The sequence below is a fragment of the Eubalaena glacialis genome, chromosome 2, assembly GCF_028564815.1.
Source record: "Eubalaena glacialis isolate mEubGla1 chromosome 2, mEubGla1.1.hap2.+ XY, whole genome shotgun sequence".
Classification (NCBI taxonomy): Eukaryota; Metazoa; Chordata; class Mammalia; order Artiodactyla; family Balaenidae; genus Eubalaena; species Eubalaena glacialis.
Window position 1 is genome coordinate 157,896,507 of NC_083717.1, and position 27,775 is coordinate 157,924,281.

Below are 27,775 nucleotides of genomic sequence, written 5' to 3' on the forward strand. Positions count from 1 at the left end.
CTGCTCCTTACCATTTAGTTTGGGTCATAAGCACCAAATTTAAGTAATCCAGGCAAGATTCTCGAGCCATACAACACATATGAACTTGGACTTATAAAAAATTAAATTTGATTGTGATACAAACTCAATAGAGAAATACTTTAAAGTCACTGTTTCTTCATGTGATTATAGTGAGTTGACACAATACCTTTCATTTAGGACTTCGAGTGCCTCCGTAATACTGTAATAGCAGCACAGGAGGTAAGTGGGAGTCAGTTGACATCATCCTGAGCCCAAAGGCACTGAGTAATTTGCTGGAAAATTAAACTGGCACTTGCAGTTTGGATTCCCGAGGATCTAGTTTCCACTGAGTTTCAGACCTGGAAGTTGTATATCGTGTTGTAAGATTGAGGCTGTTCTCCACTCCCTAGAGTCCAGGGGGCAGGAGGGACCCTGCATTCTGCGTTATTAACAAGTGCCTCCCCTTCCCTCCAGGTGACACTGAGGTCTGGACCACGCTATAGGAAATACTGATCCAGATCTTAAAGGCCATCTAATTCAAATTTCTCATTTTACAAAGGGTTCACAAACGTTTACTGACTTGATCAAGGTCTGGTAGCTAATTCGCAGATCTCCTCTCTTACCCCCACTTCCAAGACCCCGGAGTCCAAGAATGTTAGAGGAGTTTCTCGCTGAAATCGACCCGAAAAGCTTATTTGAGGGAGTTTGTGACATGCCCCCCCCCCACCCCCGGTGGTTAACCTGCATTCTGAGTTAGCATCTCCCTCAGACCATCTCTGATGTTCCAGAACAGGAAAGAAAGTTGCCAGCCCCGGGCTGCGGCAGGGCCTGCGCGGGGAGGCGGCTGCTCCGCCTCCAGCACTCGCGGGCGGGCTCGACACAGGCCGCCGAGCGGCGAGCGCGGGACTCGGCGGCTGGCGGCGGGCGGGGAAGGCGCGGGGCGTGGTTTGCAGCTTTCCGAGCGCCGAGGAGCGGAGCGCGTTCTGCTGCGCCCCGAGCCTTCCGCTGGACCTAAAAGGCGAGTGGGAGACCGAGCAAAAGGCGCGATCGAAGGAGCAAGGCGAGTGGGGCGCCGACCCGGGCAGGCTCCAGCCCGCGCCCTCGCCCCTCGCCGGGCCGGCAGCAGGGGAGCGCGGCGGCGGGGCCCCTGCACCCCGGTGCACCCTGGAGAGAGCGGTCTGTGGCAAGGGAAGGAGAGCAGGAGGGAGGGGAAGGGGCGGGGGCGAAGGAGGGCAAGGTCCCCGAGCCGGGGGCGAGGGCGGCGGGAGACTGGACCCGGCCCACTGCGGGGGTCCGAGCCCGGCCACGGAAAACTTTGCCCGGGTGGGAAGAGCGGGGTGCGTGGAGGGCGCCGCAAACTTGTCAGCGGGCGGGGCGCTTCGGGGATTGGAGCGAGCGCCAGCGAGTGGCGTTTGTCTCTCCGGCTTCTTTGTGTCACCTCCGGTCCCTAGCCCGCCGGTCCGCCCGCCTGGGAAAGGGGCTGCGCCGGGGGCGCGGCCCCCATCCACCCGTCGCCCGCGTCGGGCCCAGGCCCGGGCGCTGGCGGTCCGCTGATTGTTTTCGTTCCTCGCGTCACGCCTGGGCGGGAAAGATTTTGAACGCCGCGTGAGCTAAAACGCGGAAAGCCGCGGCGCGGAGATTGCCAGACCGTGGGCGGCGCGAGGCTAGCCCCGGGTCTCCGAGGACCTGCGGGCGGGGCTCACCGGGCTGGAGAGCGCGCGGCCCCGGGGGCCCCGGGGGCCCCGGCACGGTAGCAACCGCGGCGGCCGAGCGCCTCCTCGGCGGGGGCCGCTTGGACGGCTAGGATTTTAATTCCATTTCGATTGCTTGGGGTCTTTGTTGTCTGAAATTGAGGGTCTGACGGTAGCACCTTCTCCTTTTTGGGTTGTTTTTCTTCTGTTAAAAAAGAGCGAGGGGAGACTTACGTGGAATCTGCTGCTCCAAACAACATTAGCCACCTTATTTGATGGAGGTTGAGCAGTCCTGTGTAACCTTTGCCTTTGTGGACGCCTGTTATTTCCGAAAGTTATTATTTTCTCCTCCCCTAGTGGAAGGGAGCGTCTGAGCCAGATGCTAGCAGGCACGATTGTGTACATGCACCAGCAAGTCAGAGTCAAACCCAGGAGGTTTTTTCTAGCCGCTCAACACTTTTGCATCGCTTTTTTTTTTTTTTTAAAGTTTGTTTGATTTCAAACAACTTTCATCTGCTTTCCTAAAAGTTTCCAGAGCTCCGAAGAACTCCTTGCAGATATTACGTGGTTGTGCTAGGATAAGTCTGACCACTTTTAGGGTTGGGGTAACAGTTAAGCCCCGGAACCATACCTGACCCACTCACCACTCGGGTGCCCGCCCTTGAGCCACTGTAAACATCATCGGGTTGAGTGTTCACCTTTTATGAGATGGAACATTTGGTGTGTTTTTATACTTTAATGCACCACTCCTTCTTTAGTTACCTTCCCTTTCTGGAAAACTCTCTTGAGACTCTCCCGGGCTCTTCCTGAGATAATTACTGAGTGGCCTTAGCTGCGCCATCACGCCCCCCACCCCCGCAAGCACCCGAGGGAGAAGAGAACAGGTGCAATCCTCATTAAGTTTTTTCGTGGTGAAAACTCTGGAGATGTCTAAGTAAGTAAAAAGTGAAAATTCTTAGTTCTTTGTCCATATGTTTGAGTTAATGAGCTTTATTTGAAGCCAACAAAAATCAAAATCAAATCAGTTGGGTCAGCTCAACCTTGTACATTAAGATTGTTTTTAAAAAAAATCTTATAAGTTTACCCAGTTAGAAATTACAAGCATTTCAGTGCATTAGTGCTAATTGTGTTTTGCAGGATATTGCAGTATGTTTAGAGAACTGAGTCACAATGGGATTTTTCTAGGTTGTGCCCTCAATAGCATAACTGAGAGTTTAATGTAAAGCTCAAAACTGGAATCAGTCACGTCTTGATAAGTAAGGGAAAGTGTGAAAAGCAATTGATTCGTCATTACCCGTATGTTTTAAATATAGATTTTCAATAATTTCACAAAATTATTTTTTCATTTACTCAGATGAGCTCTTAACATATGCCAGCCACTGTGCTGGACTCTGGAGTTCCAAATAATAATAATAACTATTTATGGAATACTTATTTTGTACCAGTAAATGCTTCACATAGGTTACCTCATTCATCTAATAAAAATTTATTGAATGCTTACAATGTATTGTGCTAGGTGCTGGAGTTATAATAATGCACAGGACAGCTGTGGTTCCCGCCTTTATCTTAGCAAGTCGGGAAGATAGGCAGAACATTAAAGACATTACTAAACTAATCATAGTTTTTAAAATGTAAATCAGATCACACCACTCGTCCTGCAGTGCAGTGTGTTGTAGGGTAGGAGGTGAGGAGAGGAGAGAGGCGTGGAAGATCAGCAGAGGAGATAGCATTGAGTCAGGAAAGAGCTTGATAGCGTGTGGATTGATTGCACCTGAGAGTAGGTCTTGTTGCTGAGCACTGTCAGCTGCAGGGAGAGAACTAAATGATGAGAGAGTGGTAATCAGGTGACAGATCATGCAGGGCCTCCTAGGCCAAAGTTTGGATACATTCACATTGAATCCTCATATATACCCTATTGGCCCTATTTTATAGTTTATAAAACTGAAGTAACTTTCTGAGTCTGCACAGCCTAGGATAGGAAGCCAGGCTCTCAGTCTCCACTTATATTTAACCACTATGCCAGCATCAAAAGACATAGTCCGTATCCTGATGGACCTGTTTGTCTAGTGAAGACAAGCCATTGCAATACACACATGGTGGTGCTAGAAAAGATGTGTTCTAGGGGCTGTGGGAGGAGGAAAGCACCTAATTCTGCCTAGGAATGGGGCAGGCCAAATTGGGAAAAATGAAAATATTTTTCCTTTTTTTCAGAATTATGAAATGTTTCAGATTAGCTATAATTCAGAAATAATCTTAATGTTAAATGCAATAGCCCATTCTTCAGGGCTTCACTGTGTGTTCTCTCTTTTTTTTTTTTTTCTTACTTTCATATTTACCAATTACCTGAGTCATGTATCCCCTTTCCTACTTTTACAAAATAAAGGATTGTGTCTGGAATACTGTAAAATCACTTGTATTTAAAGCCTGTAATTCTTTGTGAAATTGCAGGTTAAGTTCTTTTTTGATTGTTTTTATCTTAAGCTGTCTAGCCTTTCTCGTTTTGTGTGATAATTTTATAAACAGCTTAATTGAATGTAATTGACATACAGTAAGCCGCATATTTTAGAGTGTTAAATTTGATGAGTTTTTGACTTATGTATAGATCTGTGAATCCATCTTTCCCTCTGGTCCCTCCCTACACCCTGCATCCTTCTTTCCCAAGTAACCAGTGGTAGCTCTGACCCTATGGATTATTTCGTATTTTCAGAATTTTATATGACTGGTATCACATAGTATGTTCTTTTTTGGTCTGGTTTCTTTCACTCAACATAATTATTTTGAGATTCATCTATGTTGTTGTGTGTATCAGTAGTTGATTCCTTTTTATTGCTGAGTGGTGTTCTATTGTATGGGTATACCCAAGTTCATTTATCCATTCACCTATTGATGGACGTTTGGTTTTTTCCAGTTTTTGGCTATTAAAAATAAAGCTGCTGTGAACATTATGTTCAGTCTTTGTATGGACACCTACTTTCTAGGAGCAGAATGGCTAGATCATATGGTAGGTGTATGTTTAACTTTTAAAGAAACTCCCATACTTTCCCAAAGTGGTTATATCATTTTACATTCCCAAATTAGTGCGTGAGGGTTCCAGTTGCTCTGCATCCTTGTCAACACTTGGTATGGTTAAACTTTCATAGCCATTCTGTTAGATGTGTAGTGGTATCTCATTGTGGTTTTAATTTGCATTTCCCTGATGACCAATGATGTGCATATTTACCATCCATATAATATCTTTTTTTGTTGTTGAAGTTTCTCTTTGCATTTTTTGCTCATTTTTAATTGGGTTAGTTACTTCCTTATTGAGTTTTGAGAGTTTTTTATGTATTCTGGATACAAGTCCTTTATCAGATACATGATTTGCAAATATTTACTTTCAGTCTATTGCTCATCTTACATTCTCTTAACAGATCTTTGAAGAAGTTTTAAATTTTACTAAAGTCCGATATATCAATTTATTCTTTTATGGATTATACTTTTGGTGTTATACCTAATAAATCTTTGCCTAACTCAAGGTCACAAAGATTTTTTTCCTTAGAGTTATAAAACTCATAGGAAAACTCTATAAAAGAATGTAAAACCATGAAGTCTTTCGTTTTACATTTAGGTCCATCTACTTTGAGTTAATTTTTGTTTATGGAGCCGGAGTAAGGGTTGAAGTTTACCCTACTGCCACCAGGAACACTTAACATGTTTTGGAGATGAGATAATGTCTGGAGACAATGTGGTGGGGTGGGGTGGGTGGGTATTTGCTATTGGCATCTAGTGGGTCAAGGCCAGGGATGCTGCTAAAGATGCTGCAATGAACAGGAGAGATCCTCTCAACAAAGAATCATTCAGCCGAAATGTCAGTAGTGTCAAGGTTGAGAAACACTAGGCTAGAGGTTTATCAATTTTATTGACCTCGATGAATCAGCTCTTGGTTTCATTTATATTTTCTGTCTTCTGTTTAATTGATTTTTACTCTGATCCTTATTATTATTTCCTTTCTTCTACTTACTTTGAGTTTAATTTTACTCTTCTTATTCAAGTCACTGCGACCTTTTTTCATTTCTGATATAGGTGTTTAGTTCTGTAAATTTCCTAAGTACCGTACTGCTTTAGGGAATTCTCACAAATTTAAATAGGGTGTGATTTCATTTTTATTCAGTTCAAAATGCTTAAAAATTTTTCTTTGGATTTATTGTTTGACCTTGAGTTACTTAGGAGTTTATTACTTAGTTTCCAGACATTTGTGGATTTTCCAGGCATCTTTCTGTTATTAATTTCTAAATTTAGTTTTCTTATTGTCAAAGAGCATAACTTATATGGCTCAAATTCTTTTGTATTTACTGAGAGTTATTTTAAAGCCCAGAATATCATTAATTTTGGTAAATGTTTTGTGTGTGCTTGAAAAGACTGTGTATTCTAATTATACAATGTCAAGGGAACATACCATCAACATGACATCACTGTTCATGTTAACCTTGATTACCTGGCTGAGGTAGTGTTTGTCAGGTTTCCCTCCTATAAAGTTACTCTTTTCTCCCTGTTCTGTCCTTTGCTTTTTTAGATGGAAGTCACTATGTGTAGCCCACATTTAAGGAGTAGAGAGTTATCCTTCTTCTCCTTGAAGGGTATTGCTTTTTTTACCCCACGTGACAATCTCTGACTTTTAATTCTGGTATTTAGGCCATTTATATTTAAAATGATTATTGATTATGGTTCACTTTAAATGTATAATCTTGCTATTTGTTTTCTGTTTTTCTCATCTGTTCTTTGTTTCCTTTTTTCTCTTTTTCTCTCCTTGATTGGATTAATTGAATTTTGGTCATTATAGTTTATATCCTTTTTTTTTGCTTATTAGCACTCATTCTTTTATAAATTTTAATTTTTATTTTTTTAACATCTTTATTGGAGTATAATTGCTTAACAATGGTGTGTTAGTTTCTGCTGTATAACAAAGTGAATCAGCTATACGTATACATATATCCCCATATCTCCTCCCTCTTGCATCTCCCTACCACCCTCCCTATCCTACCCCTCTAGGTGGTCACAAAGCACTGAGCTGATCTCCCTGTGCTATGCAGCTGCTTCCCACTAGCTATCTATTTTACATTTGGTAGTATATATAAGTCCATGCCACTCTCTCTCTTTTTTTTTTTTTTTTTTAAATTTGGCTGCACCCCATGGCTTCTGGGATCTTAGTTCCCTGACCAGGGTTTGAATCCATGCCCTCGGCAGTGAAACCACTGGACTGCCAGGGAATTCCCTACCTGTCATTCTTTATTTTGTTATTTTAGTGTTTGCTTTAGGGTTTAGAGTATACATCTTTAACTTATCACAGTTTAACTTCAAGTGTTATATTATACCACTTCAATGAAAGCCTTGTAATAGTATATTTCCCATGTCTCTCTGCTTTGTGCTATTGTCATACATTTTACTTTTTGTCTGTTATAGACCCTACACTACATTATTATTTTTTGTTTGAGCAGTCAATTATTTTTTTAAGGGATCTAAATAACAAGAAAAAAATCATATATTGACCCATGGTTACACGGTTATATTCTATGTTTTACTATTATTAAATGAAAATGAAGAAATCATACATATTGAGGTTATTGGATTCATATTTATGAATATATTCTAACTTGTAATTTTAGAATAAACATTAAAGAGGTAGTGGTATTTGGAAATCAGAGCATAGTTCATTTTCTTAAACTAAATCCACTGAATTGTCATTGAGCTGATCATTGCTGTAATAGAAGGATACTTCAGGATACTGTGGTGTATTACAAGATTCAGAACACCTGGACTTGGAGAACTCTCCAGACAGGCACTGATGGGTGTGCTGTACTTCTTTTCTTTCCTTTGGGCAGCATTAGGAAAAGGGAAATGGATAGGCAGAAAGAGTCTGTCCTCCCATGCTGACATTTTCCAGACCCTGAGAAACTTTGATAGATGAGTTTGAAAGCACTTCTTTCTTTCAGTGGTGTATGAGATGAAGAGCACTTGGTTATAGCTCCTCAGGTCAGAGTAACACATTTGACAAAGTGAGCCTCAAGCTTCTGCTTGTCAGTGTCCATATTTGACTGAAAACTCCAATCTGAGATGCAGTTCTAGAACTCGTCAAAATTTGCTATCTACTTGTTGCTTTGGTTCCAGCTGACTTTTAGTTTTCCTTTATCAATGAGTAGCTCCTTTCCATCTGGGTATGTAAATGTGCTCCTATTCTGAATGTTAATACATTGACAAACACTCAGCTATAAATGAGTGAGAAAACTTAACTCATCCAACAAATTAATTTACTTTGTAAATATTTATTCAATCTGGGCTCTGGCACATTGATGAAAATTTATGTCCCTTGCCCTTCGAAAGCTAACTGTCTCATAAGAGAAAGGCCCACAAGTAGAGAAGCATGCGTTCCAATGTGGTAATTGGTGGAATGGATATATGAACTGGGCAATGGGAGTAAGCCTCGAGCAGCGGTTCTTACAGTGTGGTCCAGGAACCAGTAGCATCAAACCTACTGGTTCAGAAACCTACAGGGTGGGGCCCAGCAATCTGTGTTTAACAAGTCTTCCAAGTGATTTTGATGCACGCTCAAGATTGTGAACCAGTGGCATAGACCATTAGATGATCTCTGAGATTTTTTTCCCCAGGTCTTAATTTCTACAAATATGGTTTAGAAATGTGATATTTACCCCGTTGTATTGTACTTTAAGAACTGTTTTAGCACGAATGAATTGGTACGTAAAACGTTAATGCTATGCGGGTAAAACAGGAATTCAAAATGGTAAAGATATGCCTGACACTGGGACAAAAGTAAATTAGATTAAAAAAAACTTTATTGTGAAAAATTTTAAGTACATATTCAAAAGCAGAGATAATAGTGAAATGAACTCCTATGTAAACATTACTCAGTGTCAATAGCTATCACATCCTGCCAATTTGGTTTTACCTACACCCTCACCTATCCCCCCTGTGCTGGGTTATTTTGAAGTAAATTCCACACATCATATCATTTCATCAATAAATAATTAGATTTTAAATTATTTGAGCTATTAAGTTGCTAGAGATGAATTTGAAACCGAATCACATATAGCCGTTTCATGTTTCCATGTTAAATTATAGATAAAGTTTGTCTGGAGTTCATTTACACAAAAGATGAGTAAAACAAAACAGTAGTGTGGGCAGGTGAATATATATTCCTATTAGTATAAAATCCATTAAAAATAAATATACTGGTTACAACAGTGAAAATATTTTATGTACCCTCATCATCATTATAGCAATATATACATTATATTTATAAATAGTATTCCAGAATAGTAAGAAAAATATATCCATGTGCTGCCAAAATTGAAATAGTGTGCTTGAAGGGGAAACTTTAATTTGAAAGGTAACTTTTTAGGAAGGATGGTATTATAAAAAGGTTTTGCAGATTTCTAGGCAAATTTTTAATATATTTAAATTAAAATTTCTCATTACTCATTTCGGCAGTTATGTTGCCTCATTTGGAAAGATAAAGGTAGTCAACATTTAGGGATGGACAATACATCTTAAAAAATAAATCCACTTATCTTAATCTATGTGCTACACACAGTCTTATCAAGGTTAGAGCTCAGGCTATAAGACAGTTCATGTTTGGAGAAAGGGGACAGAATTAACTTTCACAGACTTTTCACAAACAGATAGAAGACTACCTGTTTTCTCCCACTGTGGCTTTGGAGTACAAGTTGTGATATCCTGAGGAAAAGCTGATAGTAATACGACTGAGCTCTTCGTGTTTGGTTGCTTTTGAATGATACATTAATTAATGGGTCGTACCATAGGAGTTAGCTAATTTTCATTTAAAAAATGCTAATTACTCAGAAGTAATTTTTATCTGAAGTGTAAATTGCAACAAAATAAATAAAGCTGTTCAAGATTGTTCCCCATGCCCCCCAAATAAATTTAAAAAAACCCTACAACTCAAATGCACCTGAGCTATTAGTACTAAGGTAGGTTATAGTCAATGTTTGATGGGATTGTTTGATAGAATAATGCATGCTAGAGCTTTTAGTTCAAAATTTTGAGCTAGTGATTCAGAAAGAAAAAAATAAAGAATTAACTATAAATTCTGTTTATAAAGCAGTTAAAGGTGTGTCTTATTATTCGTGCTAGTATGTTTACAAAGAAAATAGGTGACTAGCAGTCTCTTGTTTGACTGTCTTTTGTAGTTACTCATTTGATGACACTGAGTAAAAATTTTTCCTCTGTTAATGGGACTTTGTTTAAAAGAAAGTATGTTACCTTTGTAGTCTCGGCACTTTTTTCATTTTAGGAAGCTCCAACTCAGTTGTGTAATAATTAATTTTATAAACAGTGTTTAGTCCAGAACTGATTATATTTCCTTCTGAGCCAGATGAAAAGAAACTCCCAAATGTTTATAATCACAGGTTGATGATTTGGTTCCAAGACTCTGTTGGTGATGGTTTCTGAGACTCGGAAGGTAAGCTTGCTTCTTTCATGAATCATCATGTTGTCTCGCAGTTGGCTATGTGTTTTCTTAGCAACAGCTGCTGATTTCAGGTTTGAGCTAGGAAGTATGTTTTGAAATGATCCAGCATATTCTTTCAGGTTATATATGCCTGTTAAACCTTACAGGCTTACTGTTAATGTTGTATGTTCCGCCATGAAGGAATGATTTCATTCTCTTCCTGTCCCTGCCTTCCAAATCATTTCTCTTCTGTTTTTTTTTTTTCTTTTTAAGGGGGTTGAGGGTGGGTGTAAGAAAAGAGAAAAATAAAGGAACCTGGAAGACTGTGGACATGCTCATTTATGACTCTGGACCAGAGCAGAACCAAAAATGGCCTCCATGTGCTAATAGGATAAAATATAATTTACTGGGGTCTTGATCTTGAGTTATGCTCTCAGGTGCATAAGTACTAAAGGACAAGTGGATTTTAGAAATGTCTGTGGTATAGTGTAATGGTTAGGATTGTAACTTCTGAAGTCAGATGGACCCTGGTTCAAATCCTGGCTTTGCCATATACTAGCTGTGTCACTTTGGGCAAATTACAAACCTCTCTGAGTAGAGCTTCCTCAACTGTAAAACAAAAGCCAAAATATGACTTATAGGAGTGTTATGAATATTACTGAGACAATACATGTAACGGATAGTACTGTACCTGTAATCGAACATTGTGGAACACATAGTAACAAGTGCTAGTTATTACATTCAATTCAAGGGTGCAGTGAACAAGGGGCTAAGTGACAGGTGTTAGAGGGCAATCAGCAATGAATCAGACATGGCTCCCCTTCTGCAGGAACTGGGGGAAGATAACCTTGTAAACAAATCACTCTTATACGATCCAGAATGAAAGAAGTGCCACCTGAGGTGCTAGCAAAGTGCTGTGGTAATTAATGCCACCTTTGCGGAAGTTAGGGCTAGTTTTGTAGAGAACATTTGACATTTGAGCTGGGCGTATAGCTGGGTCTAGAATGTAGAATAGGGCTTTCATGGGTGGAGAATGGAGGAGAGTAGATTGAGGGCTGAAGAATAACACTGAAGCACAGGGCTCATGGCAGGTTGTAGTGGGAGAGGTCTGGATAGATGCTTTGTGGTTAGATCTTGGGACGTTTTTTTCATGGAAGTGTTTGGACCATATTCTTCCTGTCAGTGGGAACACGCAGGGTGTGCTTGGTGTGAGCTCTATTTCATAATAACATTCTGAAAGATGTAGTGGAGAGGCAGGGAGTCCAATTACAAGGATGTTTTCAGAAATCCAGGTGAGTGATGAAGAAATTCAGAGAACGGAGTCAGAGGGGATTAAAATGAGATGGAAGAGAGAGAATTCTAAATTAGGTGCTGAAAAGAATATTGGTGCCATTACTTGCCATTACTTGCGAGAGAGATACCACAGGGAGAAAGTGTGGGAGAAAACCGATGGTCTGGTGATGGGGTGGGCTAATGGGTCTTTTTTTTTTTAATCGAACTATAGTTGATTTACAGTGTCATGTTAGTTTCAGGGGTACAGCACAGTGTTTCAGTTTTTAAAATATATATACACACACACACACACACACACACACACATACATATACACACATACATGTATATATTCCTTTCCAGATTCTTTTCCCTTATAGGTTATTACAAAATATTGAGTATAGTTTCCTGTGCTATACAGTAGGTCCTTGTTGGTTATCTGTTTTATATATAGTAGTGTGTATATGTTAATCCCAACATCCTAGTATATCCGTCCCCCCCCTTCCCCTTTGGTAACCATAAGTTTGTTTTCTATGTCTGTGAGTCTCTTTCTGTTTTATAAATAAGTTCATTTGTATTTATTTATTTTTAGATTCCGCATATAAGTGATATCATATGATATTTGTCTTTCTCTGTCTGGCTTACTTCACTTAGTATGATAATCTCTAGGTCCATCCATGTTGCTGCAAATGGCATTATTTCATTCTTTTTATGAGTAATATTCCATTATATATAATATATATATTATATGTTATATTATATACACCACATCTTTATCCATTCTGTCCTTCTTTGTCTCTTGTAACAGTCTTTATTTTAAAGTCTGCTAATGGGTCTTTTGAGCTCAAAGATTAGTGGACATCTAGCTGGCAGCTGGAAATTTAGTTCTGAAAGAAGGAAGCTAACATTTATTATGCACCTACTATGTCTCAGGTTTTATGCTAAGCATCTTCACAAATCATTATTGGAAACAAATAGTATTTTTATTGATGAAGAAATAGAAGCTGAGAAGAGGCCTGATATTATTTAAATATCTACCCTAATTTCAAAGCATTTCTCACTTTTACTGTTCTCTTCAAGCTCTTGGGAGCAAGAGGAGAGCTGGGGCTAGGAAGAATGAGTGAGTGGGTACTGAAGGCAGTGGGCTGCCCTCTGTGGCACTTTTCATCATTTCTTCATTCAGGCTCTCATTACATATTCTTTACCACAAGGAGAGAATCGCCTTCTAATTGGGTGGTTAGTATTTGTTACCTGAAGAATGTTGAGGGAGTTTCATAATGAACCTTATTTCTCAAGTTCTGATATTCCTTTCCTTTTAGAACTACTTGAAGGTTGAAGTACTCCAAGATTTTTTTTTTTCTCTTGCTTCTGATGAAATGGAAAAGTTTGGCTACGAGTGGGTTTTAACTTTATAAAATGAGCCTTGTTTTAGTTGGATTGGAGAGGACGAGCAGGGCAGAGAGAATGATGCTCTTTTCCTTAGTGTGATCCCCTTCGAAATGTGTAATCCTGAGGTCAAGCTCATGAATGCAGATGAAAATTAAGTCTGGGAAGACTTTGAGCATGTCTTAAAAACTTTTTTTTTTTAATTACAAAAATCCAACTACACACATTACAACACACAGATATTAAAAAGCAAAAGCCTGTCCTCATATTATTTCCACTTTCCATTTCTGTTGTCTCTGTCCCTAGAGATAATCACTGTGAACAATTCTATGTTTATCCCATTTGAATGTTTACGAACATTTGGAACCTTGGCAGTAATTGGGCAAAATAGCTAGTTTTTAAGCTTTTTCCTTTTCAAACAGATACTTGGTTTTAGGGTTTATTATTGAAGTTTCATAAATACAGGTTCTTCTTTTAGACTGTGTTCTGAGAGCCCTATAAACATCAAATGTAACATGTTAAATGCTGTTGGATCACCTTTCAAATCAGTGACATACCTAGGATTAGAATTTAGAGACCTTGAGCTTCTCATTTGTTGCTAAACCAGTTCTGTTAGTTAATTTATTACACAAGCTTGCCAGTTAACTGCAACAGTGGACAAAAAACAGGTTTCATCTTATTATTTGTTTATTTTAAAGAGAAGAAAGGACAGAATGTGAATTTAAACTAACATAGACCCATTTTAGTAACTATATTAATCTGTTAATTACTTCATATGTTGAAGTGTTCAGACAATATGTGTTCTGGTAAATTTCTCTATAGAATTGTGGAATAAGTTAGTCAATTCAATATATCTTGCCTGTTAGGAACTTTAAGGACATGGAGTTCAGAGCCTGCACACCCTGTTCAAGCAGGAGTTGCCAGTAACTTGCTGTGTGGTCTCAGGGAAGTTACTCAACTTCCCTGTTTCCCTAAATGGGGTAGGTAGTGTCTGTCTTGTGAGGATTAAAGGGATGGTGCATGTAAAATATTTGGCACAAATTACAAACTAAATAAATATTAACTATACTTATTACTGTTTTATCATTATTATCAAATAGAGGACCTACAATTTTGTTCATCCATGTAAGCAGAATTTACCTGCTTCTTACTCTCAAGCTATAACAAAGGAGACATCACTATATTTCACTTTTATTGCACTGTAGATGTCAGAAGGAATGTGCAAATATTGAGGTATGCTTTTTAAGCAGATACAGATCTCAGTACCCCGCTTCTTAACTAAATAAGTTGGAGGAGCTTCAACCAAAGGACCACACAGAGATTTTCTTTTGTCTTTGTGGTCCTACTTCTCAAGATTCTTCATGGGTTCCAGTTTTGGTTCTACTCAGGAAAATATTGTAAAATGCATAAGACATTTTCTCGAGTGTTCAAATTGTTCACCAATGGGGAGAGAACTACTTAGGTGTATTCCTTTTTGAGGATGTTTTATATTATATGAGTTTTGGGGGCTGGGGATGGGTCAGAGATCTTTCCATGGGGAAGGCTTTGAGAGAAGGAAAAAATATTTCTTAGAAATCTCAAAACTGTAATCTGAAATTCCGTGGAAAGAAAACTTAAGAGTTTTGTAATCTGAGTTACTGAAGTTAAGGGGTCAGAAGGATTATTTATGTTTTAGGAAGTTTTTCTTCACAGGGAGATATATAACTTCTAAATATTTTAATGACCTAGAAGATATACTGAAGAAAACGTAACCTTAGAAGTGGGCAGATACAGGATTTTTTTTTTAAAGCCAGACAAGTTTCTAATGGAGTCGCTGTGCATGTTACAAGTAACAACAAAGATAATTTTGTATACACAGAAGTACATTCTGTTCTTTCCCTGAGATGATGTGACCTCTTATCAGGTCGTAAATTGTGCCCACAGAACTGGGAACTGTATCTTTAGGATAAACTAAGAAACAAATAATTCTGGTTGTTTCTCTTCAGGTGAGAAACTTCTGCCATGTTTAGAAATGAGATGGAAACTAGCTTGCAAACTCGGTAGCAAGTCATAGGGGAAGCCTGGGAGAAGGGATGATTTCACAGTTTGAGGTTCTACTACTTCAGAGCTCAAATCCCTTTTTCAGACACCCTGTATTTCCATAGTTGCTTGATTCAACATCTTTAAAACAAATGAATACCTGTTGAAGAGTGGCACTGCTGGCTGGCACCCTAGAGAAAACAGCTTCCAAACCACACAACAGTTAATTTTTCAGCTGTTTTTTTCTCATCTACTTTCCCATTAACCAGTCAGAATGCTAAGATTTCAAGGTGAGGTAAGACTGGGTGTCTAGTATTTAGTTAGAACTCCCTACTTACCAATGCAGTAATGGATGGTTCCTTGGAAGTAAAGAGTTAAAGAGAAACAGAAACTCAAAAAGGACTGAAAGGAGCTCTAATTTGGGGAAGGTTTGAATTAAAAAAAATTTCCCTAGAACAATTTCCTTAAAATTATGGTATGAAAATCCTAATCTAAAGTAATTAGAAGAAATGTCATTTACTTTTTAAGTCATAGCACTTTCTAAACCAACTTCTCTGTACCACAATCTGTGAGCTACATGTTAAAATCTACAGTGATTTACTGAGTGATCTAAGGATTTACTAGTTTATTTGCTTTGTGTGCTGTACAAATCTTGGTAAACTAGTCAAAGTTGGATTGTAGGGAGTAGAGGGGAACTCTTCTCTAAAACGAGTCTTGAGGGTGTGAGAGAAGTAATGGAGAGATCGTAAGTTGAGTAAGAGCAGTATCTTAACTCAACTTATCTAAGATACCAAAGATGAATTCAAATCCTGGGTTTGTCCCAGACAGTTTTATGTCCTTGAATAAATCACTAATGTTAACGATCTCAGTTTCTCCACCTCAGGAGTATCATGATTATATAAAACAACCTATAAGCACGACTAAATACCAAGTATGTTTTGTCTTGGGTCATTTAAACTGTCCCCGCCCCTTTACCGATATCCTTTGGTCTGCTCTCCTAAACACAGCCAGCCAGCTCTCAAAGGTCTGCCATCATCACAAAGGATGACGAAAGAGAGAGTGTGGTGGGATTAAAGGCCATTCCTGGGATGACTTTAAAATGTGCGTGTGCTATCCATAGTGAGTCAGTAAGTCTTGTCTCATGTATGATTTGTACACTTGTACAGTGAGAGAAGTGATGGGTCGTTATTAGAGTCCAGAGAGTTCAACACCCATCATGTTGAATTTAATTCAGAATTTTAGAGCTGAATGATACCTGAATCCTCATATTTCACAGATGACAAACCAAGATTCAGGGATGTCAAGGTACAGTTGGTAATTGGCAGAACAAGGAGTAAAAATGCTACCTCCAGATTCCTGGCTCAAAGCTCCTGCTGTCATAGATGTGTGTGTGTGTGTGTGTGTGTGTGTGTGTGTGTGTGTGTTTAAAGTATTATGCATTATTTAAAACCTATGAAAAGGCATAAATCAGCATGCCCTTAAGTCCTTACATGCTTTGGCATGATACTTAAGAAACAAATTGTTCCTAACATGGTCGTGACCCCTTCTTCCACAGCTGTCCTGAATTTGGTGTTTATCATTCTCATGCATTTCTTTACAGTTTTGTTGCATATGAATGTTAATGGTGATTTTCAAAGTATTTAGCAACCTGGTAGTGTGTGGGCACTGCCACTCATAATGGATGCTGGCAACAGATCCAGCCATGCCAAGGTATATTAGCCGAATATCAGACCCATAGTGGACCCCCCTAAGCAATATTTTTAAGAGTGTACATAGTTAGTACCATCCTGTATGCATTCTTCTACAAATTGCTTTTTTCCTTCAGCTTTATATTTGTGAGATGCATTCATACTGACATGTATAACTCTCATTATTCATTTTCAGTGTTTAATATTCTAATGTATGAATATGTCACAGCTTATTTATCTATTCACTTATTTTTGGGTAATTAGAGTTTGTTTTTTTTTTTAATGCCCTCTCACCTGTTCAGGTCTTTTGCTTATTTTCTTGTTAGGTTGTTTGTCTTTTCCTTATTGATTTGTGAGTATATTATTTTTGAGTTTTTTTTGGAAACTAGTATTTAATACTCATTAACATCTGTACTTATATAAGCCACATAAAACCTATCATAGCTTTGTCTTTCCATAGCTGTTCACATTTGGAAAGGGTCTTTCAGTATCCCCGAATCAGGTTCACGTCAAGTACACCAGTGACATCACCTGTGACTGTAGACATGGACATGCTCCATATTTAGAATGGGTTTGACATAGTCTTAACATTCTTGATTGTGAAGATAGACTTAATTTCCCTATATTTACATGGTCCTGTAGGTGAAAAGGTTGACTTCTTTGTAACTCTAAAGTGTGGGAGGAAAGCCTTTATGGGAAATTATAAAGTTCTTTTTTTCTTTATTAAATCAAAAGCAGGAAAATGGGTGGTGCCCTTGCCTCCTTAGTGAACCCCAAATGGGCCACAGCATATAAAGGAAACTATAAAGTGAATGGAAGGACTGAGGCCATTGCTCAGGAAGTTCTTCCAGGAACTTTCACTATTTAAACTCTCTGGGTTGTTACATAACCAACAAGGACCTACTGTAAAGCACAGGGAACTCTGCTTAATACTCTGTAGTAACTTAAATGGGAAAAGAATTTGAAAAAGAATAGATACATGTATATGTATAATTGAATCACTTTGCTGTACACCTGAAACTAACACAACATTGTTACTCAACTCCACTCCAATATAAAATAAAAATTAAAAAAAATGAACTATCTGGGTGGTTCATGATTTTGGTTCCCTCCCCTTTTTTTTCCCCAGTGTGCAGGAACTTGACAGAGGTACATGTTAGGCTGTTTGTTCTTTTGTTGGCTATTTGTATCTGCTTTCTAGAAGGTTATTGTTTTCAAGGATCTTAAACACCAGGATTAGGACAGTTAAACCTTTCGCAGGCTTGAAGTGTAATCTTCCTATTGGTTTTGCTTTCCTGCCTTCTTTGCTTCCTTCCCTCTCTTCCTTGTTTCTTTCTACTTACAAATTACTGCATTTGTTAGATAGCCATCCTTCAGAGCATCCAATGTTTTGTTCATTTAAATTTTTTTAACCTTCTTTTTGTTGTACAAAAGGACAAAAACATTTAAAAATACTTTTAATACTGGAGGTTGCCTTTTCCTGGAGCATCGCTTCCGCCTCCCCCCCCACCGCCAATCCCCCAGCAACCCCGCCCCTGCCCTCCCCCTCTCCACTGCCTCACTCCCACCCTCCTGGCTCTGTAGGTCTCTTTTGTTGTTGGGAGCTAACAAAGTACTGTAATTTGCTGGATATTGTGGATGGAGGATAGGCCAAGGGTTCCCGGGAAGAATTTCTGTAACCTGCCTGAGCTCCCTTCTCTTAAAAATTGCTGATTAACTAGTCTCTTCTGTCCTGGGAACAGCCAGAACTTTAAGAGTGTTGTTCAAAAGAAACATTTCTATTTTTAGAGGCATAAAGAGACAAAACTATGGGCTTTAAGTGTGTAATCCCAAAGTGAAAACAAAAATCTTGCTTAAAAAATTAGCAATATATTAAACATTTTGAAAATAAACTGCATTTTTATTTTAGCTTTCTGTATTTTTAGTCGAAATGAATATTACCACAGGTGTTCTGAAATTCTCCTTTTCTTTGCATGTTTTGCCATATAAAATTCATTTAATGATGTAGAAGATTAAAAAACGTCAAAGGGGAAAAGTGTTTAAAGAAATTCTGTTGTGCAGAGGACATGCAGTTAAAACTAGCAGACAAGCAGAGTTCTCAGAGATGGTGTCATCCAAATTAATTTTAACTTCATCATCACATGAATAAAGAGAACCCTTTCAGTCTTTGATTTTTGAATAATCCTGATTTCATTTTTGGGGGGTTAGTTTTCACTTTATGATTCCTAGTTTCTAGTAATAATGTAGCATGTGATGTAGATAAAAGTGGAAGATGGGGCTAGCAGCACTGACTTTCCCACAGGATCTTTTTGAGCAGAACCCCAAATCTTTTACAGATTCAAAGGTCTATTTAAAGGTTCACAATAACAATGACAACATTTTAGGGCTGTCTTCCAACCCTATCACTTCCTTCTTGTAAGGGGAAGCTGAGCTTGGGGTGGAGGAGGTGCACTGGTGTTACTGGACCGGTTCACTCAAGCTGTCGCCTGCTTTTTGGAATCACAGACCTTGATGGGATGTTGCACAATGGGACTGGTGAAGTGAAAGTCCTTTGATTGATTTAGACTAACAGAACAGAAAAAAGCATTGGGTGAGTTAAGAAATACTCATTAATAGTGCCCAGAACGTGGAGGGAAAAAAACCTCACTTTTTTTTTTTTTTTTTTTAAATTGAAGTATAGTTGATTTACAGTGTCATGTTAGTTTCAGGTGTACAGCACAGTGATTCAGATATATATTCTTTTCCCTTATAGGTTATTATAAAATATTGAATATAGTTCCCTATGCTATACAGTAAGTCCTTGTTGGTTATCTATTTTATATATAGTAGTGTGTATATGTTAATCCCAACCTCCTAATTTATCCCTCCCCCCCTTCCCCTTTGGTAACCGTAAGTTTGTTTTCTATGTCTGAACTTCACATCTTAAAAAATAACAAATAAAACTTTCAAAATGTAAATATTTACAGTACATTTTTGTTTTCTGTTTTTTGGCATGAATCTTTAGGCAGGTGTATTTGAGGGACTAGGGCTAACAGTGTGTCACCATGGTGATGCTCGGCTGCTGAGGTGGAAGAGCTGGCTGATGCCCTCTCCAGGGTCCCGAAGCCCCAGACCATGCCAGAAACCTCAGGATGGAAGAGGATCTCTGGCCAAAGTGCCTGTTGCAAGGGGTGTATCTTAGAAGATCCCTCTGTTTAACTTTGTTGCGCTCTAGGGAGGTCTGTGGACCGGGTCTGAACCCCAGTGATTCTGGTTTAAACTGTGATGGACCTGAGGGTCCTACCTTTTTCCTGAGCTGATCACACGAATTTGCTATAGATTGACCTTAGAAAGCTAAAGTGTCTCAGTTTTTGAGTACTCTTTCTTCCTTCTCTCCGGTGGGACTTCATAAGGTGATTCACACATAGAGGCCTCTACCTCCAAATTCTCCCAGTGTGGATACCTCTTGGGTAGACCCTGAGCGCCTAAGGACTTGAAATAGATCAAGGCCTGACCGCATTCACATCTCTGGGGTGGTACCAGCAGCCTACCCCCCACCCCCTTTTAAAAAATTTTATTTATTTATTTATTTATTTATGGCTGCATTGGGTCGTAGTTGTGGCATGCGGGATCTTTTGTTGCAGTGTGCTGGCTTATCTCTAGTTGTTCCTTTTGACTGCTTTGGTAATCATCTTATGTTCAGAGAAACTAAGATAATACAGCGACTTGTTCAAGGCCTCCCAGTGAGTAAGTGAACGAACAGAAGGAGTCAGAACCACTGCCCTTGGATGCCCAGTTTGTTACTTAGTCCAACAAACCTGTTTTTGAGAATTAACATCCACTCAGAGCCAGACATAGACCAATTGAGACCAAAGTCAATTTTGATCATTGGTCTTTAAGGATAAAAGGATGAAGGATACATCAGTTTGTTGGGCAATTGATTCTCCCTTAGGATAAGAGAAAAACAAAACCAAAATTGTCAGTCATTGAAAATGGCACAGTAAATTATGTTTGGGTTTGGAAAACTTCCAGTCCTAAAAATACATTATGGGAAGCCCTCAGGGAGAGAAAAAAGGCACATTATGGCTGTTTTCATATATAAAAATAGCAGGCCCATGCAACTTGAAGAAAAAAGTGGGAAGTATATAACTTAGAATGTTAGTCAAAATAGGAACTATGATTCATGACCAAAACTTCACTTTTTAAGTTTATTACCACTCATTGCCAAGGACTGGTAAGTTTAGAAACAATAGGTCAAAAGTTTGGCAGGAAGGTTTTGGGGAACGATTTGTACAAACAGGAGGTTTCTGAGAGTTTCCATTTTTCCTGCTGCATGGCAGTTGACTTGGTTACCTACATTCATATTTTGCCTTAATAGAGGTTAAGGAAACCATGGAAATAGAAAGAAGAACCATCTCCATGTTTTAATATTGCAATTGAAATAGAATTGCAGAATGCTTTGGAAGACCTACACTGGTGTAAAGTGTCACGGCTCTGATTTTCTAGCTGATAATGGTGTTTTTAAAAGCCACTAAGTGTTTGGGATCAAAGAGGCACATTTTATATTTCAGAATGAATGTGTCTATGTTTTTCTGTATATGTATTCGTTTGCTTTATTATTCTGAGTTTACCTCTTTTTTCCTGTGTTTCCTTGACCATGCCACTTGTGGCTGTCTGTCTCAAGGTGTGGCTTTCTGCATTTTACAGCCTGGACCATTTGAATTGGCACCACATAGGTGGTGAGTGGGTGGGTGAACGTGAAATTGCACATGTGGGAGCTTGAATGTGACTCTGTGCCCTGCGGGACCGGCATGTCTAGATCTCGTTGGTCTGAGCCTGATGCATCCACATCACCGGATTGGGCCTAAAACCCCAGTAACAGGCCTGCTTTGGGGACAGTATACACCCTTACCTTGGGGTGGAGGGCGGTGAGGTTGCAGGGATTGGTTGGTTGTCTAGACAAGTGGGTTAATATATAGCTTATATTTGGGGCCACACAGGAATCAAGATAATGATTTGCTGACATCCATTCTTCCTAGATTTCAGGCATTTAATTTTCTGCTGCTGAAGCTTTTTTTTTTTTTTAAAAGCAGCAATCAAAATTTAGGCATAACCCTAAATATCTGACCCAATCCATTAAATAATGCGGTTTGCTTCATGCTGTCAGTACATGTTGTTGGTTCTTTTAACCATATGAAAGAACCCAGATCCTTGAGGAATCTTCTTATTTTACATTAGGGACAGAAGGAATTCACGGATGTGAAGTTGATAATATGCAGATTGTAACTGAACCCTTGCATTTGGGGATAATAAACCTAAGGGGGGAAAAAAAAGCGCCTTTTCTCTATAGCTAAGGGTCACAGGGCATGGAGGATTCTGTTACATCCAGGAAGAAAGGAAGTCCCTGACTTCAGGCTGGAGCGTTTGAGAGCCTTCCAAGACAACCTTTGGGTCTTTGCTTATATAGGAATAATAAAATTGGGAAAAGAATGATCTTACCGTCTATCAGGGGAAGGAATGTACATAGGAGAAGTCTGTTCTGTACCTGAAAGACGCTAAGGAATTTAACGAGTCATGTTGCCTCATGAACTAAGAAGATGATAATGGGAAAAACTGAGGTAGGGTTAATTTGTCTCAATAATAAAAGATACTGAGAAGCCTCCCTTCATGCAAGTTTTATCAGAAGGTTAATTTTAAAATCGTTTTCTTGTTGCAAATATGTTTTCCCCACCAGGCAGAGAAAAGAGACCCAACATGTCTAAAAATGAACTCCTATAGTTGAGAGGCCACCTGCTGGAGTCAGCCCCAGTGAATGCTGACTGTGGGCAGAGGAAGGAGACAGGCAGACCCCAGAGATCCAGGCCACAAATCTGTGGGGAGAGCCGGCAGAGCCCACAAAGGGTCTTCATGCCCTGAATTTGGACAGTTGCCATAAATAGTCTGTTGGCTTTCATTTCTTCCAAGAAAGGCTCCGCAGGGGGTTAGTGTATCCTAGGAAGGAAGCTGGGAAGGTGGAGAAGCCAATTTGACATAGGCTGTTAATTGTGTGCAGAGAGAAAAGAGAGAGTGATAATATGTAACTCCACGGAGAAACCAAGGGGCTTCCAAAGTTCATCTAACAAGGACTGAGACAAAGGAGGAGATTTAAATGTGTTCAGATAAATAGGCAAGAGTAGACAAAAATATTTGTGTTTTCCCTTCAGTACGCCACAGATAACATATTTTACAAATACCACAAGATTAAGTTCTTCAGTTAGTCTGGAAAAGCACTGCAGCGGAATTCAACAAACTTGTAAAGGTTATTGTGGGGATTCTTAGGTTTGTAGTACCAACCAGTGATAAACATCGTAGGGGCGCTGGGAAGACGTAGGTTTACTATTATTATTCTTATTAACCACAAATCACATTCTTAAGGGAATATTTTCTTTTCTGCTTATTTCTTATTTTATAGATAATAACCTTCTAAATTTTAGGTATTTTATTTCAGTTGGTGGAAGTGTTTTGGCAGAAGTTGGTTTTAAGTGGTTTTTCAAGAAATGGCATGAGTTACATATTTTTCATTTAGATGAGGTAACAATAATGCTTAAATGTTTTGAATGAGAATTCCATGAGTTACATCACTAACAATTTTCATTTTTGCACTTTACCTTTTTACTCTTTGTCCACATGAATGTGTATTTATATATTGACATTCCTATCGAACATAAACATTATATTCTGTTTATCTTACTTAGTATTTTCTTGTTTAGTATTTTCCATAGACTTTTAAATGATTGGTTTTGTTTTGATTAAAAACTTTTTTTTTCCCCCAGGTTGATGTACCAGATTTTGCAAAGCATTCCAATGTTAATTGAGAATATATATGTCTACTTATCTATATATGTCTAATCAATTGCTTCTTGGGATAAATTCCCAGGAGTGGGACTATTGAGCATTTTTATGTTTCAAGCTACATACCACCATATTAATTTCCCAGATGGTTACTGTGTATATAGTGTAGCGTATATCAACTTCTTTGTCTACCAGGGAAGGTGAACATTTTTACATATGTTTGTTTAGTATTTTCCTCTTAGGTGAATTATCTGTTCATATGTGTCAGAACTTGGTTTGTTTTTTAGAGGAAACCTTTTACATCTTCTAATTACCCATGAAGCTGTTCACATGGTTGTTTCTTGTCTTCAGTTACTTTGTGGGATGTTGCTATAGAAGAATAATTTGATTCTTTGCGTCGGAGATATAACACAGATTAATTTCTTTAAAGAAATGCAAAAAGTCGGAATTAATTACTCTCTCAAAGTCTGTATTAATCTACCACATCAGGGAGCCTGTCGCTGCATTTTGTGCACATGTCCAGTGGTTAAGATACTACGTATTCACACCACTCGAGGAAACACAAGCTTCTCAAGCCTTAGTGCTGTGGGCTTGCAGAAGCCATTAGAACAAAAGCACAATTGCTGATGTTCATCATTGGAAGCTGTAATGTACTTCTGAGTGGCTAGCCAGACAAACTACTGTCGAACTGTGGAAACTGTTAGCCATATATGAATTTCATTGCTTTTTAAAGTAATATCTGAGAGGAAGAGTTTAAATCCAAGCATTTCACTGAAGGGAGATAATAAAGCCTACAGTCCTGCTGCAGTTTATAGTTTCTTGATCATGTTTATATTAATTATTTTATTTGGGCCTTCTAGCAAACTCTGTGAGGTAAGCAGGGCCCTGGACCCCTATGTTACAGCAGAGGAAGTGGAAGCTCAGAGAGCATCAGGTGACTGCTCCTGGTCATGGCAAGGGTACGCGGCAGAGCCAGCGTGAGAAGAGGTAGTTCTTTTTGCATCCTGAAAAATGTCATCTTGAATAATGTACTCCTTAGGATGAATTTCGTGAGGAGCTAGATAAAGTGCCATACATGGTTGTAATTAGAGCCAAGTACAGTAATTAATAATGATGATTTTAAGTCACCAAAGAAAACTTAAATCATACTCCAGATATTATATTTAGTGGGTCAAGGAATTTCCATCACTATTGATTAAAAACAAATGTTGATGTTACTAAAAGAGTGAATTATATAATTACTTGAAAAGTTTACTTCTCCTGACTGTCATAATTTGGGATTATATGAAACAGGGGTTGAGAATGTGGACTCAAGAGTGAGACAGATATGGCTCTGAGACTCAGTTCATTGGCTGAGCCACTTGGATAAGGCACTTCACTCCCCCGATATTGGTAATATTTCTAGTGTCCCTGTCACAGATGTTTTACGGTGCTTAAATGAAATATGTATAAATACTTAGTGTATTATGTAAAATGCTTAATGCATAGTAAGCACTCTATTTTATCATGAATTAGGTGTCATTTATTGGTTAAATATGCTTCAGTTCTCTTTTATTCTTTTATATTTTAAAATTTAAGATCCAGCATGTGCTTCTTCACTATAACTTTTATTACAGCAGAAAGGTTAGAAAGAAGAAACAGTTGTTATTTTTTAACACAATCCCCATTCATTATAATTTCTTTTATATAGCCTTCTATTTTTTTTTTTTAAACTGAATCGAATGCAGTGAGTAAATGTGGTTTTGGACAGGCACACTTTGTACTGACTATGGGCAGATATTCCTTGTGATCTTGTCCTTTCAACCATGTTTACTCTTATGAGTCAAGCCTCAGGAATTATCTGCATTCCATGAGTTTCATTTGTACGTGAATCTTTGTGAGTAGTTTTTGGCCTTTGATATTTGGAATGAGGCTTGCTTTTTGTGGAGATTTTATTATATTTTATAATAATAATCTGTGTATAACCAAATTCAGTTTCAGTAAACACAGAAAAGGGTAAAACATATTTGAGCAGGTATGATATAGGAGAGATTATAATCAGCTTTAAATTATTCAAGGGCTGGTTACTTAGCTTTTGTATGTATTTATATTCTTATTTGTTTCTTAAATCAATTGTGTTTGTCTGTTTTATTTTTCACTTGTACCTTCTGGGGACTGAGATGGGAAAGGCATGTTTTCATTGTTGGAACCTTTTAGCTTTAGGTGTGTCAGGCATTAGCTATAGTTTGCTGCTGTTCTAGGATATATATATATAGCACTTATCAACATAGTTGAAACTTGCACTAATATAATTTGTCTAGAGTGGGTCTTCTTGGATATAGATCTGTATCTTCTACTTTATCTGTTTTCTGCCATAATTGAAGAATAAAATGATCTGTGTAGCCTCATATTCTATTTAATGGAGAGTAACTGGACCCCACATACTTAGATTGCTCATTTTCAGAGACTTAGACTATTAACATTATAAACATCTTGACTACAACGGAAATTTTCTTTGAGGTTCGTAATCTTTTAGGACATTTCAAAGTTTCAGAGTCCTTTTATATTATTATAAGTGCAACCTTCATTGTACTCTAGACATAAAGAAGTGACAGTTAATAAAGGTTGAACATGCAACAAAAAAAGAAAAAAGGAATTTATATTAGATGATAAATATCCCTTCCCTACAGAGGTATTGAATATTTTGAATTTGGGAAAAGTTGTCCTAGACCAGAGCCTGATGTTTTCTGTGATGAAATATAAATGTAGCACTGTTCTTGTTGCTTAAAATGCAGAAGCTAGTGAATTGTTTTGAAGCGAACAAGTGTATTGTGGCATCAGGAAGAGAATTTTGTGAAGGGGCATTGGGTGGTGGTGGATGACCTAGTGGAGAGTTGAGGGGTGGGTCCCCTGGTCCAGGAGATGAAAAACAGCTGTGAAACCTAGAGTCTGTCATACAGAGTGAAGTAAGTCAGAAAGAGAAAAACAAATACTGTATGCTAACACATATATATGGAATCTAAAAAAAAAAAAAGGCCAGAAGAACCTAGGGGCAAGACGGGAATAAAGATGCAGACGTACTAGAGAATGGACTTGAGGACACGGGGAGGGGGAAGGGTAAGCTGGGACAAAGTGAGAGAGTGGCATGGACATATATACACTACCAAAGAAAAACAGATAGCTAGTGGGAAGCAGCCACGTAGCACAGGGAGATCAGCTCGGTGCTTTGTGACCACCTAGAGGGGTGGGATAGGGAGGGTGGGAGGGAGGGAGATGCAAGAGGGAAGAGATATGGGGACATATGTATATGTATAACTGATTCACTTTGTTATAAAGCAGAAACTAACACTCCATTGTAAAGCAATTATACTCCAATAAAGATGTTAAAAAAATAAAATAAAATAAACAGCCATGAAGCTCAAAGTTTAGAGAAGGGCCATGGCCAGGTTGTTGGGGCCAGAAGATAAGTGTGTGAGCATCTTCCCGCTCCTAGACCATATCAGACAAGACAGAATATTGAGGATAAATTAAAAAGGAGAAAATAGGCCCTGTCATAGACCACAGTGCAGGTAAAATTTCTAAGATTAGAGAACATGGGGGTACAGCAGCCTTGTGGGGAGAAGGGAGAAGTGACTCTCAGCACAGTTTCAGTCGGAGGTACCTGGTGAGGATGCTTAATGGTTCTATCCATTCATCCCTCCATTGACTCCTTGCACATTTGTTTAGTGTCCTACTTTGCATCAGACTTGGTGTTTGGTGCTGTGGCTACGAAGAAGGAGGTGGTACTCTCCAGAAGCTCATGGATCAGCTTAATGGTTCTATCCATTCATCCCTCCATTGACTCCTTGCACATTTGTTTAGTGTTCTACTTTGCATCAGACTTGGTGTTTGGTGCTGTGGCTACAAAGAAGGAGGTGGTACTCTCCAGAAGCTCACTGATCAGATGGGGTCTCAGACACAGGGACTGGACAGTTGGAATATTTGTGCTGAGTTTGAGGTATGGGGTGTATAGGGAGCACAAAGGCAGACCGTCTCATTCCCCCAGAGCTTGGGTAGGAGAAGCACCATGTGCAAAGACAGAAAAGTGAGAGACAACATGGGACATTAAAGAGAGCTTGTATTCATTTGCCATATTTGTAGCCTGGGTCAGGAGATGGGGATAAAGAAGGAGGAAGGTGCCAGATCTTGAAGAGCCTGGAATGCTGTGCAGTTGATGAGGAGCCTCTGAAGTGTTTTAAACAGGGAAGTAAAATCACTAGACTGATGATTTTAAGAACTCAGTCCAGGTCTGCCAGCCCCTGGGAGTGCTGCCAGCCTTTCCGGGATCGCCTCAGCGGCAGTGAACCACCTCACCCGGTGTTACACCCCTTCACAGGGGCGGGTGGGGATGGAGGGCCCACCTCTAGTGACTGATGAATTGGGAGTGTGAGGACCATCTACACCAACTCAGGACAACTCTGAAGGGCCAT

The 27,775-nt window shown here is 39.0% G+C and overlaps 2 protein-coding genes across 2 annotated transcripts in view; one reads left to right on the forward strand and one right to left on the reverse strand.

Annotated features, from left to right (window-relative positions):
- Positions 1–736: 736 nt before the first annotated feature.
- On the reverse strand, positions 737–2,038 carry LOC133084714 (basic proline-rich protein-like). The gene is made up of 3 exons (XM_061181484.1): positions 1,926–2,038; positions 886–1,578; positions 737–776 (listed from the first exon to the last, which is right to left on the reverse strand). Exons 1-3 carry the CDS (start codon positions 1,949–1,951, stop codon positions 737–739), a joined length of 759 nt encoding a protein of 252 aa, XP_061037467.1. The 5' UTR covers positions 1,952–2,038.
- Positions 936–27,775, forward strand: part of SYNE2 (spectrin repeat containing nuclear envelope protein 2) — a 318,208-nt gene continuing 291,368 nt past the window's right edge. The window contains exon 1 of the mRNA XM_061180891.1: positions 936–1,176. The gene's annotated coding sequence lies outside the window, so the exon portion shown is untranslated. The remainder of the gene's footprint in view (positions 1,177–27,775) is intronic.

Excerpts from the sequence above, each read along its gene's own strand:
- LOC133084714 (XM_061181484.1), bottom strand. The coding sequence starts at position 1,951 with ATGTTGTTTGGAGCAGCAGATTCCAC. Across the intron at positions 1,579-1,925 it reads TTTGGAGCAGCAGATTCCAC|GCGTGACGCGAGGAACGAAA; the intron begins GTAAGTCTCCCC and ends TTTCCCGCCCAG. Across the intron at positions 777-885 it reads CCCGCGCTCGCCGCTCGGCG|AGATGGTCTGAGGGAGATGC; the intron begins GCCTGTGTCGAG and ends CTGGAACATCAG.